The 21,683-nt window shown below is 47.8% G+C and overlaps 1 protein-coding gene across 1 annotated transcript in view; it reads left to right on the top strand.

Annotated features, from left to right (window-relative positions):
• LOC118215231 (fatty acid 2-hydroxylase-like) overlaps positions 1-21,683 on the top strand; it is a 31,809-nt gene that overhangs the window by 7,614 nt on the left and 2,512 nt on the right. The window contains exons 2-6 of the mRNA XM_035395788.1: positions 17,706-17,795; positions 19,544-19,686; positions 20,386-20,486; positions 20,913-21,085; positions 21,401-21,653. Coding sequence (XP_035251679.1) covers positions 17,706-17,795; positions 19,544-19,686; positions 20,386-20,486; positions 20,913-21,085; positions 21,401-21,653 — 760 coding nt within the window. The remainder of the gene's footprint in view (positions 1-17,705; positions 17,796-19,543; positions 19,687-20,385; positions 20,487-20,912; positions 21,086-21,400; positions 21,654-21,683) is intronic.

Here is a 21,683-nt window from a genome sequence, read left to right as displayed (position 1 = left end):
GCCAGATTGATTCAAAGCCGACACAAACACAGCCGTCCGGCCGCTTGTGTCTCTCTAATGAGCCCCAGGACTGCATAATTACATCAGGGCGCTGCAGCCCCCCCCCGGGGACCGGGCTGCGGGCGGCGGGAATGACGTCACCTGGAGACCTGTCCCGTCCCCTGCTGGGGGGGGGGGGGGGGGGGGGGGGGGGGGAAGCTGTTATTCGCTAGCGTAGCTGTAACGCTCACCCTCGGAGCCTGCTTGGGGAACCAGGCGTGTGGGCGGGGCCACTTGGGGGGGGGGGGGGGGGTGGCGGGGCGGGGTTTGGGGTGATTCTCTTAGGAGACATGTCCTTGGGTTAATGAGGGGAGTGATTCTTTTTTGGCTTCTCTGTGTTGATGCCGGGGGGGGGGGGGGGGGGGGGGGGGGGGGCGGGGGGGGAGGTGGGGTGGTTTAGTGATAACGCGACAGAATGAGATCTCACCGGCGCTGAACGCCTCTCGCGTGTACGCTTTCGGCCGCGCGCTCGGGAAGGAAGCCGAACCGATACGGGCGAGTCGGTTGCCGGGCCAACAGCTCAAGGAACCCCGCCCTCGCGGCAAACAAACCCTCAATGTAAACACGCAGCGCTCAAAACCCGGAACAGAAACCCTGGCGGGTTGCCCGGCTTTGTTCCGATCGATACCCCGTGCCACCCGGTGCGCTGTACAGTGAATGGCGCAGTCTTCTGAGCGCGTTAAGTGTTTGCGTGAGGTTGCTGCAGTGACAGGCTCTATTCTCCGCAAGTCACAAACGGGACCTGTTTTTCGCAGCGGGGGGTGGGTGGGGGTGGGTGGGGGGGGGGGTGCGGTTAGATTGGGACTCGTACGCGTCCTCGCCGTTATCATCCCCGCGCGTTCTATTTACGGAAGGACGGAGTGAGTGATGCGTTCGGAACGGGCGGAGGAACGGGCCGACGGGCGTTCGCGGGCGCCGGAATGCCGGGAATGTCCCCCGGTGCTGAGAGGACGTGGAGAACGAGAGAAAGATTTCTTTCATGGGCCGTGCCAGGCATTGGCTGTCTCGGAAGGCCCCGCCCACTCCGCGCTTCCCACTGGCGGTATGCGTGCGGGCCGGCGGCTCCCCGTCCCTCTCCCTCTCTCTTTGTGTCCCGGCCCTGCCCAGGTCAGAGAGAACCTCCCGCTCCTCTTTTCGATAAGAGCCCAGAGGCACTGCACAGTTAATCATTCAACACATTCTTCGTCTGCACCCGGCCACTCAAAATAAATAAGGGGTCAGGTGAGTGAGGGATTGAGAAAGAAGATGAGGAAGAAGGAAAGGGATGGAGAACAGGTGAATGGATACGATGAAGGAGAGGAAAAAGGAGGACAGAAACTGACGGAGAGAAAGAGAGATGTTCTGATATTTCCGAGTGGTAGTTATTTTCCGGGTGAACTGAAGTGTTGAATTGACCTGTTTGCCCGGACAGGTGTGGAAATGGCTGCTGGTTGTTTTAAAGCCTTCAGGCTGCAGATGTAAATGGTGTCCTCCAGGGAACCGAGCATGCTGGGATACTCGGTGGTAACTTTGTGACGATGCAGCAAATCCCAGCGGTCCAGCAGACATACTCAGATAAAGGTCAAAGGTTAAATGTTATACTTAATTGACCCAATGGGAAATTTGTCCTCTGCATTTGACCCATCCTAGCTACTTAGGAGCTGTGGGCAGCCGCAGTGCAGCGCCCGGGGACCAACTCCGGCTCTTGACCAACTCAATGGCAATGGCAGGAGTATACCTAACATGACATACATGTCTCTTACTGGAAAACAATATGGCGGAGAGATATTGGTGAAGACACGGGAAGAGACATAAAACTAGCAAGACCCTGTGTTATCGTATTGAAGCTTCCTTCTCCTGCTACGTGAAGATATTTGGACTGATGAATGTATGAATTCAGTGAAAAGAATGCTAACTCATTCTTCATGAAACCTAGCTGCTAGGTGTCATTTCTGTCATTTTCTGTATTTTCTTCTGTGTTGTTCTATTTTCCAGCTAATGCTGTTCTTCTGTAAATGAAACTTTCCTAATTCATTTCCCAGTCTTGTGTACTGGTCCCTGCATTCTGTGACTATATATATGACAAGTCATATACTGTACAAACATATAAGAAGGCTTACCCATATGGGGAAAAAACTGCATGGAGATGGTTTTATAGGTTTCTCACTATCTCCATAGGGGGAAACTGTAGACAGGAAACATTAATCTTAAAATAAAATGAAGTTAAAGCAGATAACTGTGGGAGATGCATGCATACCTTTTTGCTGCATATGGCCCCTCCTACCTCAAACCCGTTTTTATTAATCGATTTAGCTTTCAGAGCAAGGGACCAGTTTTAAGCCTGTTTAACAATTATGCTGTACATGTAGGTTGCCCCATTGTTTTTCTATGGTCATTGAATGACCAAAGGTAATCATGGAGGCAGCAGTAAGGTAAAGTGCTATTGTAATTCAGAGGGTCATGTGACCTTTCCACCAATGCACATATGCTCAAAATTAGGCCAATCATAGCAGATGTGAGACTCAAAATTAGACCAATCGGCGTAGAGTGAGAGCTGTGCGTGAAAGGAAAAAGCAACACTAGTCTTTCTCAGTGTGCTTGCCTGGCCATTTGATCACCACACCTTCTGTACACATCCCGGTTTTTAAGTGATTTCCAGCTCCTATCTGCCTGAGGGGTGTTCTGTGCTGTGTCTCACAGAAGCAGGATAAATGCAGGATCTGCCACTGCCAGAGCTGTGTTGTCAGGACTGGGCCCTGGCAGTTGACTCAAAATAGTCGATAGAACTATTTATTTTATTTTTACAAAACTATTTTCTGAACGTATATCTTTTTCTCACTATCCATTTCATTGCGGTTTCATTCATCTGTTTGATTTCATTCTGGTCATATTTTATGTCAGAAAGCAGCCCTCACCATTATAGCACAGTTATACAGATGTGACTAAACACAAAAAACAGAGGGGAGGCGATGTTTTGATAGTCTTCAGGAAAACTGAGCAACCATCCTTGCTGTTAATTCCAATTGAAGAAGACCTGCAACAGTCCAAACGTGTTACTTTTGCTCTGTTTTATGTGTGTATAAGTACTTGCAAAATTGTTTAGTTGTGTTTTTTGTTGTTGTTGTGTACTGTTACCATGCTAGGTGGGTACTACTGTTAAACTTTGCACTGGTTGGCAGTAATACAGAATGTCCCTTTTGCATTGGAGTTTGATATTGATAAGGCAGAATTGCTTGTCCTACTTCAGGTTTCTTATGAGTTGACTGAGATGGACCTGCTTGCTGCAGAACATCAATGAATTGCAGTGGAATGAAGTGGAGAATGTGTATTATGTCACTTAAATAGCCTTTGGTAAACTCGAAAAATACAGACTTATGAATACAACTACGTGCAAAGTTATTGGGGACATGACACATTTGTTGTTTTGGCTCTGTACTCTAGTGCATTAAAATTGAAAAAAAAATCGACTGGCACTTACATCCTAGTCAGGTGATCTCCACCTTAGCCATTCTGTCCCTGAGGCTTACGGGCGCTTGCATCTTGTGATGAACCCTCCGAGGTTACGCTGCTGCAGTCTTCTCTCTATGGTAGTCTGACACGTATGTGCCGTCCTGGAGAGTGTTCTCGATCTGCTCAGTGCTTAAAGATGGGGTTTTTCTTCACATTTGAAAGTATTCATCCACCTCAGTGGCATTCCCCGGTTTACCAGGTTGTTTGCTATTGCTGAGTTCACCAGTGCGTTAATTTCCGACATGGACCACCAAATAAGGATATAAATGCCCTGAAATTAAAGCCAACAGTCTGCACTTTAACCTCACATTCATTGGTTTATTTCAAATCAAATGTGCCAGAGTACAGAGCCAAAACAACACATAATGTGTCCCTGCCCCAGTACTTTTGCATTTAGCTACATTTCTTTTTTACTACAAATTATAATAAAAAAAGAAAACCGACAAATTATATAACAATACTTTAGGCTAGTATCCAGAGTAGATTCAAATACGCAAACGAAATAACTGACATTCACTGTTTTCCTCCTCTAGTGCACCGGCTATCTTGATAACTATATTTGCCTGAGGCCATAAATGTGGTGTCTTTGCATCTCCCAGGCAAAGTGCATCAGACGTGACAAAACTGGCAGTCGCCATGGCATCGATGCCGTTGTTTTAAAAGGGAAGAAATCCCTTTCTATCGATCTGTTCAGTCACAGCGGGAAAAAAAACAAACCTCCTTCACAACAGTCGCTAGTCACAAATATTACCTGAACCCGAGTTGGACACGCCTGAGTCTGCCAAAGCCGCGCGTTATCACTGGAGTTGGACAGTCGCACCCTGACCCGGGCCCCGTTAGTTTAATGCCCCGCGTGACAAAGAGCGCTGGCATGTTTGTGAATGCTTCTGCGCTAAAGACTGCGTGTTTGTCTGAGTGGGAGTGGTGCCCGTGCCTGTGAATCTGTGGCACTGACTGAACGGCAGGACATTGTTCTGTCATGTGTGTGCATATCTGCGCAGACCTTTGGACCTGTCTCTGTGTTTGTGAGGAGAGGAAGCTCTCGAGCCTTCTCTCTCTCTCTTACTGTCTCTCTCTCTCTCTCTGTCTCTCTCTCTCTATCTATCTATCGACGTGCCTCTATATATATTTATTTCTCTGTCTATGTGCTGTGTATCTGTAGCATACTGCAGTGAGTATGTAGATGGTGTGTGTACTGTAATGTATTATGTCTTGTATAGTATGTGTTTTATAGCTTGTGTGTGTGTGTGCATGTGTGTAGTGTAGTCAGTATGTAGTTAGCATGTGTATTGTAGTGTACGCAGTGTACTATAGTGTGTGTATTGTATGTAGGGTAGTCAGTATGTAGTTAGCACATGTATTGTCGTGTATGTAGCTTAGCATAGTGTGTGTATTGTATCATATGAATAGTGTAGGGTGCAAGTATCTCCTTTGGGGATCTTTGGCCTTTCTCAGTTGTTTTTTTCCCTGTGTGAGGCCATCACTGCTGTGTGGTTGGGGATTTGTTTGTGTACGGCAGCAATTAGCTTAGCGATTTGTCATGCGGTAGTGTTTTTTTAATAGCCGTTTGTGTTCTGAAGGGGTGTGGCTATGTAGAGGTGCACAGGGGCACGTAAGAGGAGAGGGTGTGAATGCTTAGGGCTCGGTTTGTGTGCTGTTTCGTTAGCAGTGGTGGGGCTGGACACGGTCACCACAGCCCCTGCTTAGCATAGGCAGGGTCGCAAAAGCTCGTCCTGGAGCCCTGCGCTCCACCGGTGCCTCGGGGGCGGGGATCTTCTCCGCCACGTGAGGAAAAGCTCGTTTTCATCTCCCGGTCCTGCCGCATCGCGTACGCCAGGAAGCGGTCGCCGCCACGCTGTTTTTCCGCCTGTCCTCTGAAGCGGGGAGCCGCAGAAGCACAACAGGGATGATAAGCCACGGGGAGGACGGTGACATCATGACTTTTCACCTCAATACCAGAGAGGAGATCTCCACCAATCGCAGAGCTGGTTAGTCTGCCACAGCCGGCAGCGATTGGTGGATAAAGTCATGCTCCCTTTATCAGTGACGGCCTCCCGGAAGGATAGGCTGAAAGTACACAGCGATCACCTTATATATGGTTTTTTGTTTTTTCTTACGGACCTGCTGTGCGATTGGTGGGGCTCCTGTGTGGTTTCTGTGGGAGTGACAGTGCCAGAATATCCTGCCCCTGTTTCATTACCCCTGGGGCAGCAGCTGGCCAGCAACCCCGCCCGTTCAACTGCAGCGACCCCGCCCATTCACCTGCTGCAGCGGACGAGGCAGACTAGCAGCTGTTGGCGGAAACCTTAGCGGGGGCTCGTCCCTCGGTCCCAGGGTCCCCTGCCCTGGGGGGCTGTGTCGGGCTCAGCTGGGCACCTCTGGAACCATCGACATTTGGACTGAGGACAACCCCGAGAACATGAACGAGAGAGAGTCATAGCAAGCGGCTGTACAGCGCGTGCAGTTTTACACTCAGTCAATGTTTGCTCGACATTTACTTTACTCAATATTTATTTAATCTGTATTTCATTGGCACGTTAAATTGAAGTGTGAGAGAGAGGCATGAAATAAATGGGAGAAAAGATGTATAGTTTTTGTTTTGCTGTCATTGTAGTTAATATCGTTGTTTTTAATACCGTTGTTAAACTGATGTGTTTTTAACAATTTACTTATTTTCTTGGTTCTCGTACACCTTTTCGTGAACCCTGTTCCTTGGTGGTGAAGTCTTTTTCGCTGATTACGTTTTATTGGTGTTTAAAGTGAAAACGTTTCGCAAAGAGGTCGATCCACAGATGACAGGATGTTTAGGGGATGGCGGCATCTCTTTCAGATAGACCTGCCTTTGTCAGGCAGAAGGAATCTTTGACATTGCCAGCACAATGTGTGCGTTTGTATTTACTACACCAGTGAAAGTGCTTTGAATTTGAATTTGAAAGAGAGAAACATGAGGACTGCCCATTGGACATGTTCTTATGGAGAATGGTATTGTTGGTAAATATTTACTACTACATCTGACCTGCTGTGATTATGGAAATTATGGTGGTGATTGGTTGAGTGGAAACACTCCTACCCACCAAAGCCCCCCCCCCCCCTCCCCCACTTCAGTGCCTGGTTCTTCCCTCCTTTGTTTTGTTTGACCCCTCACCCCACCCCCATGTTTGAACACACACATGTGTTTACACTATTCGGTGTAATGCACTGTTATTTAAGACTGCCTGTCTTGGGTAACAGTGCATAGGGGCTTAACAATAATGGTCATGTGACTCCCACACCCTTTCCAGAGAGTAGTGATCATATGACTCCCACCCGCTCTCCGTTTTTACACATCCTCCAGCTAGCCTCTGTTGAAAATCATCTTTGTCCCAAGTCAAGCCATCACATGAGATTCCATCATTAGTTTTCTTCGCACCAGGTTTCAGCAGTAAACGGTAGTTTAAATCTCTTTCTCTGCACGGTCAGCATGCTCACTCTTAGAACACAAAGCATAATGCGATTTGTCTGATTCGCTACACGTGATTCGCCCGTCTGCTGCTGTGCATCTTTCTCTGTGGCGCGCATTCCTGTCGTGCTGAAATGCTAAACTTTGTTAGTGAGCGCGCTCCAGGCTTACTGTGAGAAAGAGGACTGTGTGCGGAAAGCTGAATTTGACCCATTCAAATGGTGCCTGTGTCGGAAGTATCGGGTTGTTTGTTTTTGCGTAAACGTTTACCCAACACTTGGCGCAAACCGCAGGTTAAGTGTCCCCCTCTGTGTTGCCACAGCAGTTGCATAAAGTTCAACGCAAGTTGTCATGAAAATACACAATTAGAAATGCACGTATGTGAAGCAAATAAAATATCAATTCTTCTTTTAAAAAAACAAAAAACAAAAAAAAAACACTCAGATTCAGGTGTTCTTCATTGACAGGAACAGTCCAAGGCAACATATGGCCAAAGCAAATAACTTTCCCTAAAATATGGAATTAGGAGAGGCATGTTTATATTATCGTAGTGTTTCATCTCTGTTAGCAGATTTTTTTGCAGTGTTGGAGAAAGTGCCTCTCTGTTTCCTGCCTGTCTCATAGCAACCAAATCAGGCTTTGCTTCTTCAGCAGGCGGGAGCCCGTGTGAGCCTTTCTCAATGGCCCGGCCGTGGTCGCCGAGCCTGTATTTGGTCAGGGTCCGTCGCTGCTATGTGTCCCTGATAGCAAGGACGTCAGCCAGTCAGCAGCCAGTATGTTTGAATGTTTCTGCTCCTAAGACACTGAGGCTTGCTTTGTTTTTTTAGTTTCACTGACCCAAGTGTTCGCTGTAAGAATCTTTGGTGTGTTTGGCTGTGCTGGTGCGAGCTTGTAAGTTTGGGTTGGTGAACTGGTGACTTGAGACATGTAAACTAAGAGAACTGTTCTCACGGTTTAACGTTTAGATTTTTAAAGCTTTAAATGTTGTTGGCTGAGATTCGATCAACGTTTGTCCTGAACTTTGACTAACAGTTCTTCACAAACACGGTGTGGCGAGTTGAATGGTCGCTAACACCAGCTCGCAAAATTGAGTTCGTGAAGAAAAAGGTGTGATGCTTGAGTTCAGTTGTACGTCAAATTCATATTGTTGATCAAATACAGGCCTTTGTGCCTTTGTGATTTCAGATTCATCTGGAATTTTAGTGCGCATTTAGAATTTAGTTCAAAATGTAGAATGTTTATTCATAGGATCCAGTCTTGTTTTATCTCTTCTTGAACATTTCTTGGTACATGTTGGGCTTATCTTGGATTCGTGTTCCCCTTGGTTAGCTGCGCTGACTGATCCAACATGACTGCTCTATCACACTCTCTTCTTCCGTCTTGACCAACATCTCTATTTCTTTCATTCCCTCTCTTTCTGTCTCTCTCTCAATTAAATTTGTGAAATGCTTTATCTGCATGACTGCTTTTAGCTACATGGGCAAAGCAATTGGGATAACAATGGAACGAGACATAAGTCAAGCAGAATGAATGCAGCTGCAATTAAAAGTACACGAATAAAGACATAATGATGTAAAGAATAACGTGATGTCTCTCTCTCCTCACACGCACACACACACACGCACAATCACACACACACGCACGCACGCACGCACGCACACACACACACACACACGCACACACTCACACACGCACACACACACAGTGATCTGATCTCTTCCAGTGAAATGTGCTGACGTGCTTTATGTCCCTCATATAGAGGCCTTTATGGGATATCTGCCCATCTCTGACACACTGAGGGCTGTGTGAGAGGAGCTGTAGGCCTGTCTCCCATCTGATTGCGTTAGGGGAAGTTTGTGAGGGTTTATGGCACCTCTGGTGTTATTATAGCTCCTTTAGTTCGACAACACTAAGTGACCCATATGGACACGTTAACCATTAACCAATGGCTGTAAAGTTATAGAGGTCACGTGATCTCTGCGGGGCCCAGTGTCATTCGGAATGAGAGTGATTTCTCAGGGGGGACACTTCAGCCTGGCCAATGAGGAGTCCGAGAGCAGGGAGAATGTGTTTGACTCTGCTGTGACTCACTGGACCCGGGTGACTGCAGTACCATTTCCTGCTGTGATTGCTCGGGTCCGATATCATCACTTTTACTGGCAGCTGTGATTGGCAGCTCTTGTGATTTTTTTAATGCATGCGTGAAGGATGCCAGTGTGTGGTTCGCTTGCTGCTCTGAGGTATTTAGGCTGAAACAAAAGATACCGACCGATGAGTGTGTTAGTATTTTATATTGTTCAGGGACTCACGCCACCTGGTTTTAAGTGGAATTTGCCCTCCCATTGTTCCTCACTCCATAATTAACTGCAGTGTACTTGGTAATCAGTGCTGTGAATCTGTCGTTCTTACTAAAATACATTTAGTTCAGATTTTGAGTATTTTCACAGTGTATCACGGTAAACTTGATCACAAGGGTAAAAAAAAAGGGGCAGTTAACACATTTCTGTTACAAAATACAGACGTTTTGCTCAAATTCCATGTGAATGTATAGCACTTTCGTTGTCTCTACCATTTAAAAAGCCAGCATGTTGCTTTCATTGAAATGTGTGATTGTGATTTGTGGAGAGGAGCCAGTAAGGGTGAGATTGGCCTTGGATGTGTGGATCTCACAAACCTGAGGTCTGTGCTGTATGTGGTGTTTATTCGTTCCCCAGGTCTGAAGTTGACACTAACGTTTCCTTGACCACAGTTTTTTTTCTGTCAGGAAAGGTAGCTTTTGTGGGAGAAACAGGTTTACATGGCAGTTGGCATGTTTTTTGGACAAAAAACCTTTCCCAGCAACGCTGGTGGCTCCTTTAGTTCAGACAACCAATGACCGTTTTGACAGTTTGGTAGTGTTTGTGTGCGAGGTTGCGATGAAATTCTCGAAAAGGCCTACGTGAGTAGGTTAAGAGCATAACCAAGATGTAGATTACATAAGAGCTAACCCGCTGCCATGTCTTATGTACACGTTACAGGAACTTTATAAACTTTTGTATAACTATTTGACTTATATGAGTGGTGGTGACAGCATGTACTGCACCGTGTAGCTAGTCAGTAAGGTGTCGTTCATTTGGTGTACACGCTGTGTTTACTTTCTTATTCTTTACAATAGTAAGAAATAACGTCCCTGGATGTATGTTTTAGTTGGGCTTTGCATGCTTGATCCATTAATGTTTTGGCTTTGCTTACACAAATGTAGAAGTGGAACATTTCCATAAATGTTACAAGGTCTTGGGCCAACAAGTTACACTTCAGTGCCTGAGTCTAAACACTCACACACTTTCGATTATGTATGTCTGGGTGTTTTTTTTCTCTCTAAATGTGTTAAGGTGCTAGAGTGTTCACCTCTAACATATTGTCCTGTAATGGGCCAGACTATATAAATCTATCGTCACCCACGTATCTGGCTCAACACGCTTCATTTAAACAAGATCTAGTGCATCTTTGTTTAACATATCTTCTTGCTGTGCACCCAAAATATCAAAGAAGGCAAAGACGGTAAGTAAAAATTGACAGTGATCTAATTTATAATCTAAAGCAATTTTATTATATTTGATTATATTTATTCACATAAATAAATTAAAATGATCGGTCCGATTTAATAAAACTAATTTAATCGTCATTGTGAAAAACATTTTACAGTTTTTAGACAACGCGTTATATCTTCTTTATATCTGGCGCAAAGCAAATACAGCATTTCTCTGTAAGAACATCACGCCAACAGTCAAACATGGTGGTGGTAGTGTGATGATGTGGGGATGCTTTGCTGCCTCGGGACCTGGACAACTTGCCATTATTGAAGGAACCATGAACTCTGTTCTGCGCCAGAGATTTCTTAAGGAGAATGTCTGGTCATCTGTTTGTGAACTGAATCATAATTGGGTTATCCAGCAAGAAAATGATCCAAAACACAAACAAAGCAAGTCCACATCTGAATAGCTGAAAAGAAACTGAATTTCAGTTTTGGAGTGGCCTAGTCAAAGTCCTGACTTGAACCCAATAGAGGGAGTGGGAGGACTTGAAATGAGCAGTTCATGCTTGAAAGCCTACCAAGTTGTCTGAATTAAAGAAGTTCTGTAAAGTAGAGTGGGCTAAAATTCCTCCGCAGCATTGTGAAAAACTGATATCAAATTATAGGAAGCCTTTGGTTGGAGTTATTGCTGCTAAAGGTGGTGCAACCAGTCAATAAGTTTAAGGGGACAATTACTTTTTCACTTGGGTGATATGGATAAGTCGCCTATGCGATTTTACATAGGTTATCCTGTACTTACTCTTACAGGTGGGAAAACAGTAACCTCCTTACCCAGGAGATCAGCTTTCCTGAAAATGTAGTGCAGTCCACCATTATATAAGGAGAAGTTCATTGGCTGAGCCATCCATACGGGCTACTCTGCTGGTCATGGATACTAAACCGGGCTTTAATAGGCTGAGTGGCCTCTTCTTCCAGGCCATTTGCTGATGAATATCAGATATTCTTATTTTTTTACATGAACTTTTGTCTTGCTGCTAAACGAATAAATTACATAAGTATGCGTCCCCTGTCCATCATTGACGATTCCATGTTCGCTATCTTCTTTAGTTTTCATTATTAGACGTGCAGTACCTCCCTTCACCACCAGGGCTCGTGACTCAGGTCGTGGTAGACGCTATTAGCAGTGGTGCGCAAACAGCGGAAACTGCCTGCCGTTCACACGTGGAACAGACCACTTTTCCCACTGAAATCGCACTGATGGACGTGGTACGCGCCACGACGCCTGCCTCGGACATGAGGCTTTGGTAGTGCTAACTGCCGTGGAACTTAATCCCCTATTTCCCAGAAGCCATTAGTCTTGTCAACTGTCGTTTTGCTGGTCACTGGGGTTTTCAGGAACCTAACAGCTTGCAGTTGGTGACGGAACTGCTTTAAATGATTTGTGCTGTTCTATTTAGTGTACAGCCTACGAGAACAACTGTGTATGGTAAGCACAAAAATGGCTCCATACTGGAGAATCATTATGAGCCGGACGTGTAATATCTACTTAATGACAGCTCGGCTAGTCAGGTGTTTGGTGTTTGTGGTGTTTGTGGTGTTTGAATGTCGGAAAATGCGTTGTGTCATTGCTTTGTTTGTTTGTATTTAGTCTATGTTTAATGTGACCTCAAACGCAGGACATTTTTCTATGAACTTACACTCATTTATAGTTTTGTATGATGCAAGTCTAAGCAGTCTCTTTTGGATTTTTTGAATTTTTTGGCAATTTTACTTGGCCATCTGAGTCTAATAAGAGTGCTATATTGTTCATTGTGCATAAATGTGCATATTTTTCGAAGTACATGGCAAGAATGGCATTATGGGATTGGATGGGGTGTTTTGAGACAAATTTATGTATGTTTTTATCGTAAAACCACACAGGCCTTCCTCCTTTGGTAGCGATAACACCACTTTATCGCTTTACTCCGTAATGACTGGTTGTTGGGCCGTTGGGAGCCGGCTGTAGCTAAGCTGTAACCGCAGTCGACGGCAGCCGCCGCTGTCTCCGATGATTGGCGTTTGCGACGGTCTGCTGACCGCACGTGCGGAGGAGACTTGTGTTGTACGCGCGCGGGGCTTTGCGCTATTAAGGGCGCGGGTTCAAGGTGACTTTGTTTAGGTCAGTCTCCAGGGCTTCCTCCCTGCGACTCAGGCACGTTGCGCACGCAAAGGCCGTATGAACTCGGCTGCCCTGTCGCCATGGTTTCCCGTCTCCCTGGAACAACGGGGCTGTTTGTGCTGCGTGAACTTTAACCCCTGAGCACTGTGCACTTGAGGAAGGCCCAGCTCGACACACGCAGCCAGTATGTGTACACAAACACACACACACACACACACACACACGACCCATTCATGTGCACTCACTAAGGGTGTTATTTCTGTTGCTTCTTGTGAATACAGAGTTGGCCCAGTGACTAGGCTGTGTGTGTGTGTATTTGCACATCTGTAGCTAAAGCAGCCTATGAGAGAGCACTGTCACTAATGCACAGATTCTGCTCCCCCACACTCCTCCCACCCATCCCCTCACACACTGTCCCCTCTTCCCCTCTGTACCAGTCACAGCCAGGGTCTCCTCTGTTCCTCTCCTCCTGCTCTCTCTCTTTCTTTCTCTCCCTCCTCCTCTCTCCAGCTTGCTCTGCACCGAGGGTTGGAGGGCAGACAAAGTCTCTTAGAGTCCTTGCCGCCAACCCCCCACAGCTCCCCTCCCCCCCCCCCCCCCCCCGCCTCGCTAAACGGTCTGTCACAAAGACTGACCATTATCTGGGTGCAGGAATTCTCCACAGGCTCCGGTATTGTACACACCCCCCCACTCCAAATGCCCCCCTCTCTGACCTCTCCCTTAAAGGACCCAGTCTGTACCAGGTCCCCCCAGCCCCCCCCCCCCCCCTTCCCACCACCGCCATGAGGTCACATCTGTAATTTATGCGGCGTGTTTCTGCAGGGGGGTGTGGCCGGCTGTGAGTGACAGCATTGTGCTGTGCGTGTACTTCATACATTCATGTGTAGCCGCCTATGAAATCCCCCTCCGTGATTGGCTTTCTGAGAAGCATAATAAAGTGCAGGATTGGTGTTTTGGTGATCAGTTTGGATGGAGAGTGATGGTACGTCCAACTGCAGCTCCCAACACAACAGAGGTTTTGTATTTTGTGCTTTCACAAACTGCTGCTAGTCAACCTCTCTCAAACGGTGCTGCTAGGCAACCTCTCTCAAACTGTGCTGCTAGGCAACCTCTCTTAAACTGTGCTGCTAGGCAACCTCTCTCTTACTGTGCTGCTAGTCAACCTCTCTCAAACGGTGCTGCTAGGCAACCTCTCTCTTACTGTGCTGCTAGTCAACCTCTCTCAAACGGTGCTGCTAGGCAACCTCTCTCAGACTGTGCTGTCAGGAAACCTTTCAGCAATGGAAAATCTCTTGTATACTGCGTAACATTAAAGAGGAACATTCCCAAAAATACCTGAATACAACACAAATTTTGATTGAGACGTAGTGCTGAAGGGAGCCAGTGCAAAGTGACGATTAAAAGCGAGCAGTTGCAATCGCATACGACTGTCTTTTGTGCCATTCCAAGATTGAGTTATTAGCAAACCTCCCAAACTGTGTTCTCTGAGAACCTGTGCCAATCCTTGGTTGCCAGGGTGAAATGTAGACTATGGCTTGTGTGCTTTCTGTTGTGCAATATACTGATTTGCATGGCAATTACCCCTGGTTGCTTTAGTTACCTGTTATATGTACCGTGTGCCTACCACCATGTCCTATATGATGTGTGTAGTTGCCTGTTCTGTTTGGAGGAGTGACTGTGATTACCTGTGTTGTCGGGAGGATTGACTGTGGTTACCTGTGTTGTAGGTAGGATAACTGCACAGTTACTTGTGCTGTTGCCCTTGGGTTACGGTTTGTGTGGGGCGGGGGCGGGTGAGGTGTGCTGTCTGTGCTTCCGGGCAGTTTCAGGAGAGACAGTACCCTCAGCGAGAGCGTGCTTTAAGCTTAAAACGGAATTATCACCCACTGACCACAATGGATGGACTGACTAGAACCACATCAGTTTGCTAATGAACTCAATACCCTCCGCAACTGTAACCAATTAATTGCAGTGTTATAAAAGTGTAATAAACACACAGGAAACTCAACCCCTCAGCCCCCCCCACCCCCACCCCCACCTTTTGAATGAGTCACGTCTCTGAGCCGCTTTCTCTGCGCGATACGCGATTTAGTAATGTGCTGCATCATGATTTTAATAAGATGCTCAGCACCTGATCCAGTAAACTCAGCTTTATATATTAAGCCCTGTACCTGGTAAAATGAGAAGGGTGGGGGGGGTAAAGAATACTGCTCTTATCTGTTTCCAGGGTCCAGGGGTTGAGAGCCCGGCTCGAACGTGCAGCCTGCGTGTGAGGGTTTATTGCACTAATAAACGGTGCTGTTATACCGCCGGAGATGAAACGGCGACATGCGCGGGCTCGGGCGGGGCCGCGGTGGCGGGCGGGGCCGCGGGGCGCGGGCGGGCGCGGGGCTGCGTCCGCTTCCACGTCCGAGCGCCGAGGCTGGAACATTGACCCTCGCCTCATTAATGAGCCACCTGTGAATTTCCACTCCGCTTTCACCACGGGGGCAAACTTCTCTCATTATCTGGCGGGGCCTTTTATGGTTGCCCGATGGTTTTTGTTGGACAGGTGTCAGTGTTCAGGTGCCAGTGTACAGGTGTCAGTGTTCAGGTGTCAGTGTTCAGGTTTTGGTGTAAAGGTGTCAGTGTTCAGGTATCAGTGTACAGGTGTCAGTGTTCAGGTTTTGGTGTATAGGTGTCAGTGTTCAGGTATCAGTGTTCAGGTGCCAGTGTACAGGTTTTGGTGTGTAGGTGTCAGTGTTCAGGTGTCAGTGTACAGGTTTTGGTGTATAGGTATCAGTGTTCAGGTGTCAGTGTACAGGTTTTGGTGTACAGGTGTCAGTGTTCAGGTTTTGGTGTAAAGGTGTCAGTGTTCAGGTATCAGTGTACAGGTGTCAGTGTTCAGGTATCAGTGTTCAGGTGTCAGTGTACAGGTTTTGGTGTGTAGGTGTCAGTGTTCAGGTGTCAGTGTACAGGTTTTGGTGTATAGGTATCAGTGTTCAGGTGTCAGTGTACAGGTTTTGGTGTATAGGTGTCAGTGTTCAGGTATCAGTGTTCAGTTGTCAGCATACAGGTGTCGGTGTACAGGTGTCAGTGTATTGTTTTTGGTGTAAAGGTATCAATGTACAGGTGTCAGTGTACAGGTGTCAGTGTTCAGTTGTCAGTGTACAGGTGTCAGTGCTCAGGTGTTGGTGTAAAGGTATCAATGTACAGGTGTCAGTGTACAGGTGTCAATGTACAGGTGTCAGTGTACAGGTGTCAGTGTTCAGGTATCAATGTACAGGTGTCAGTGTACAGGTGTCAGTGTTCAGTTGTCAGTGTACAGGTGTCAGTGTACAGGTGTCAGTGTTCAGTTGTCAGCGTACAGGTGTCAGTGCTCAGGTGTTGGTGTGCTGGTGTGTTTCGTTCTTCTTCTGTGGTGCCCTCTCTGGATGATCACGGCCTGCTGACACATTGATCAGTGAAGATGTGCTCAGAATCCCATGCCGTGGTTGTTCTGTTTTGTGTTGATGTTTCTGTTCAGGATGTGTTCAGGGGGTGCTTAGTTTTGCCAGTAGTGTTGTCTTGAGTGCTCTAGTTCACATGTTGGAGGAGTGTAGGCATTAGTTATTCCGGTGGTTCTGACTACGGCCTGGATGTTGGTGGTTGCTTTGATAGTTGTGGATTAATTTTCTCTGTCATTTATGCTTGGGAAAGACCTTTACTCTAGCCTCCCTCTACCTGTATCCCTCTACCTGTCTCTCTACTTGACGTTATACGTGTGTCTCCCAAATGGCTGGCTGCCATCTTTCTTCATGTCTGTCCTCCTGCTCACAGGTCATGTACAGCAGTTATAAAGTGTGGCTCCACAGTCGTGGGAGGCGAGCTTTGTGCTGGAACAGATTTGTGCTCTTAACAGGTTTTTGACACCACGCCCTGATTATCTCACAGTTATTGTCTGATTACCTCATAATAATCACATGTTGGCCGCACCCACTGGTCGATTCGGAAGCCTCCTATTATTTATACAGACCCGGTAATGCACGTACAAGAGCTTAGTGGGTGACTTGGACCTTACCTTTAACTATGATGTCACTGAATAGATTTTTCTAAAGTGGGTCATTTTTAAATACGATGGTGAATTTGAATTTTTGCCCTGTCGGTGCCCTAGCCTTTCCAATGTTAGCTTCTGACAGTGATCAGCTTCGCAGGGCATTCTGGGAAATCAAGGCTAAATGGAATGAAGACATGTGGAATACATTTGCCTTTCCAGCTTTCAAGTTTGTGAAGAAAATGGTGTCAAGGTTTAAGGACAGCCGGGTGTACCTTGACCTCTCAGACAGAGATTGGAATGGAGGGGAGTGATTGCAGAAGCGCCCAGTCCGTTTCTGTGGTTGGAAAGCAGAGTTCTCACTTTGACATGTCCTTAATCGGAGTCCAGGGGTCAGAAAGTAAGAGTCTTGCCGTGTGTTTCTTCCGCCAGTGAACTCAGCCAGCTGATTTCACTAATTAGTTCTACCTCCTGGCTGAAGAATTGCGCTATTTAGTCAATCCAAGGTGATTTGAACAAAATACTGGGGAGGACTTTTATGTTCTGGACTTTGTCCACCTCTGTCCTTAATTCATTGAAAAATCCTCATTGGGCATTTTGCATAAAGCAAATGTGATTTAATTTCCGGAATTAACTCCACTTAAACGGAATTGTCCCCAGTCATGCGGAAAAGTGGAGGAAACAAAAGATTTCCTGGCATTTCAGTGTGGTTATGGTTTTTGATTTCTCCCTATATGTCCTTTATTTTACCATGAAAGTCCAATTGAGGTAAATCATCCCTTTTGCAAGGTAGACCTGGCCAAGAGAGATTCTCTACCCCGGTGGAGCTTCATTGGTGTGTACACTCCTTTATGTGCTGTGCTGCAAGGCCAGGGACTTCTTCAATGTTATATTTTAAATGGAGCTCCCAGGAAGTGTGTGGAGAAGGCTATCTCAGACCACTAAAGAGCATGGAGAGGACGTGGAGCATCAGGGTGTAGACGTGCTGGGAGATCTCCCCCCCTTTTGTCCAGTCTGGGTTTGACCCCCTCCTCTCTTGGTTGCTCTGTTGCAGACGCTGAAGGAGAGGAGGAAGACTCCGGAGCACATGCGGGAGGAAGAGGTGTCGGGCGCCAGTCTCTGCAGCAAAGTGGACCCCAAGACGGTAAGAGAGGGAGAACGTGCCGGCTGCTGTCTCAGACGAGATACGGACCACAGGCACGGTCTCAAACTCGACCGCGGAGACAATATAGACCAGAACCAGGGTCTGAGAACTGACCGTGGGAATGACATAGACCAGAACCTGGGTCCAAGAACTGACCGTGGGAATGACATAGACCAGAACTGAGGTCTCAGACTTGACCTCAGAGACAATATAGACCAGAACCGGGATCTCAGACTCGACCATGGAGACGATATTGACCGGAACCGCGGTCACAGACTCGACCTCAGAGACAATATAGACGAGAAAGTTGGTCTCAGGCTTGACCGTGGGAATGATAAGAACCAAAAGTCTGACGGCGGGTACGCGCACTGCGCTGTGGGAGCGCTGCCGTCATCCCGCACTGAGGCACCGACACGGTCACACCGTGTACCAGGTGCCCTGCCGCTCCGTGCCCGTGTGTTCGTTGACCCCGTTGTAAGCATGAGGCATTGTGGGATTATGGAATCCGTTGGCCTGAGAAAGGTGACCACTCTGATGGGCATTGACCCTTCTGTCCGTCATCTGCCGTGAGCACGCCCCCTTTTCAGCTGTCTGTGATCCCAGACTGTGTGACCGTGCAAGTGTGAGCGTGCACGCACACACTCACGCGCACACACTCACACACACACACACACACACACACACACGGTTACTCACACACACGCACAGACACACACACACATATATATATATACACAGGTACATACACACACACAGTCTCACACTGACAATCACACTGATACTCACACTCGATAACACTCATGCACGCACATGTACACATACATTCTCGCATATATATACACACACACACTTGCTGACTCACACACACTCATACACACATAAACACGCATTCATACATGGATACACACACACACACACACACGCACTTGCGCACTCACACACGCACGCGCACACACACACCCATGCTCCTCAGTGCTGCTGACTCACTGTAACCCTTTCATAAGAGAACATGTGAGCTTCATTCTGGGCCCTTATCTGCTGATATTCTGATAAACACTGATAACTAGGGTGCTGATAAGTTTAGGTAATCCTCCGGGGATTCATATGCTTTTCACTTCCTGCTCTCTGTTACTTGAGGGTATTCCTGCGCCCTGATGTCCTGGGTCTGAGAAACAGCACCATGGCTCTCTCTGCTGGTGGCAGTGGGCATGGCAGCCTGCACTCAGGCTGATTCAGATCAGCTGTGGCGCATGCCGGCAATGAAGCTCCACTTTAGGCCCTCAAGCCTTCTTTCTGAGGAGAGACAAACCTCCTCAGCTGGAAGGGCTGGTCCAGTCTGCAGCCTGTGAGTGCGCTCCTGTCGGTCCTTAAATAAACCAGTGCAGGAGAGACCGATGGTCGCTTTGAGTGAAAGGACCATAAAACAAACTTTAGCAAACCGACCACTGCAAATGTCTCGCAACAGCCTCATCCGACCCGTGTCCCAAACCCCAGGTGACCGTCCCGCTCTTTTTCGAGTGCCACAAAGGGGACAAGACACCGGTATTGAAACAGAGTGACCAGAGAGCTGCACTGTGGACCTGGGGGCAGTGGGTCACAGCTCTATGCGAGACTCTATTTGCACGCTTGACGTAATATCTTGACCTTGGCCTTACTATCTTGAGTGAGGGGCCCGTTCTGTGAGTGGCTGGATAGACTGTGTTTGGTGAGCTGCCCCTGCTGACGTGTGCGGTGGGCCCTGTCCGCAGGACCTGGTGGACTGGGAGAAGCCCCTGGCCTGGCAGGTGGGCCACCTGGGGGAGAAGTACGACACCTGGGTGCACCAGCCCGTCGACCGGCCCATCCGCCTCTTCGAGTCCCCTCTGATGGAGGCCAGCACCAAGACCTCCTGGTGAGATTCACACACACACACACACACACAGCACCAAGACCTCCTGGTGAGATTCACACACACACACTCACACTCACACGCACACACACACACACACACGCACACACACACACACACTCTCACACACACACACGCACACACACACACACACTCTCACACACACACACACACACACACACGCGGACTACGCACACACAAACACAGACACACACATACGTGAACACACACACACACACACACACACACACACACACACTCTCTCACACACACACACACACATACACACACACACACACACTCTCACACACACACACACGCACACACACTCTCTCACACACACACACACACACACACACACACACACACACGGACTACGCACACACAAACACAGACACACACATACGTGAACACACACACGCACACACACATACATACATATGCACACGGTCACTCACACATACATACGCACACACACACACACACATGCACACACAATCGCTCTCTATCTCTCACACACTCAATAGACACACACATAAAACACACTACACATACACGTACATACGCACACGCACAAACACAGACACAGACACAGACACACACATACTGTGTTGTATCTATACTGTGCTGTATCTTATGCTGTGTTGTATCTATGCTGTGCTGTATCTTATGCTGTGTTTAACTGCGGTACCTGTGCTGTAGGTACATGGTTCCCCTTGTCTGGATGCCGCTGGTGTTCTATCTGAGCTGGAACTGCTACACCATCCTGGCAAAGGAGCAGACCAGAGTCTTCCTCACAACAGGTGAGTCTAACATGCACGCACACACACACATACACACACACACACACACACATACACTTACATACACACACACACACATACATACACATACACGCATGCACACAAGTAGGCATGCACGCAGACACACACAGACACACACACTTACGTACACAAACACACACACACACACACACACACTCACACTCACACACAAAGCTACACACGCATGCTCACACTCACACTCACACTAACACTCACACTCACACACACACACACACACATACACATACATGCACGCACACAAGTAGGCATACGTGCACACACACACACACTCACACTCACACACAAAGCTACACACGCACACTCACACTAACACTCACACACACACGCATGAGCAGTGCTATCCACGTAGCTCATCTCTCCCTTTATCTCTCACTGTTCCTCCAGAATATTCCTTCCTGGTGCACAAGTACACTTTCCCCCTCTTCTTCATGTTGGGCATGTTCCTCTGGTCCTTCATCGAGTACTGCATCCATCGCTTCGTGTTCCACATGCGTCCGCCCGGCCACAACTATTACCTCATCACCCTGCACTTCCTGCTGCACGGACAGCACCACAAGGTGAGAGCGCGGTATGATTTTTTGTCACGCTGTAAAGCAAGTTGAATTGAATTGAGCTGATAGAGAGATGGAGAGAGAGTGAGTGAGAAAGCGTGAGAGGGGAGAAATGGAGAGAGAGAGAGAGAGAGGGAGGAGGAGAGAAAGGTAGATAAATATAGAGAGAGGGAGAGAGAAAGAGATAGAGAAAGAAAGAGAGAAAGAGGGAGAGGGCAGGCAGGAGAGTGGGTATAGCTCTGCACCAGAGGTTAGCCATTTGGATGTCCTGTAATGCTCAGAATGTTCGAGTGACCCCTGACCCCTGACCTCTGCCCCCAGTCCCCATTCGACGGCTCGCGGCTGGTCTTCCCGCCGGGGTTGGCCTCTCCGGTCATCGGGGGATTCTACCTGCTGATTCGCTGGCTGTTCCCGGAGGGGCTGGGCCTGTCGCTCTTCGTGGGGGGGCTGTGCGGCTACGTGCTCTATGACATGATCCACTACTACCTGCACTACGGCTCCCCCCACAAAGGCTCCTACATGTACGGCCTCAAGGCCTACCACGTCAAGCACCACTTCGAGCACCAGAGAGCCGGTAAGAGACAGGCCTGCCGCTGCATCTGTA

This window comes from Anguilla anguilla, chromosome 16 (genome assembly GCF_013347855.1).
Source record: "Anguilla anguilla isolate fAngAng1 chromosome 16, fAngAng1.pri, whole genome shotgun sequence".
NCBI classification, from domain to species: domain Eukaryota; kingdom Metazoa; phylum Chordata; class Actinopteri; order Anguilliformes; family Anguillidae; genus Anguilla; species Anguilla anguilla.
Note: the sequence above shows the minus strand (reverse complement) of the source record. Positions and strands in the feature narration are given on the sequence as shown.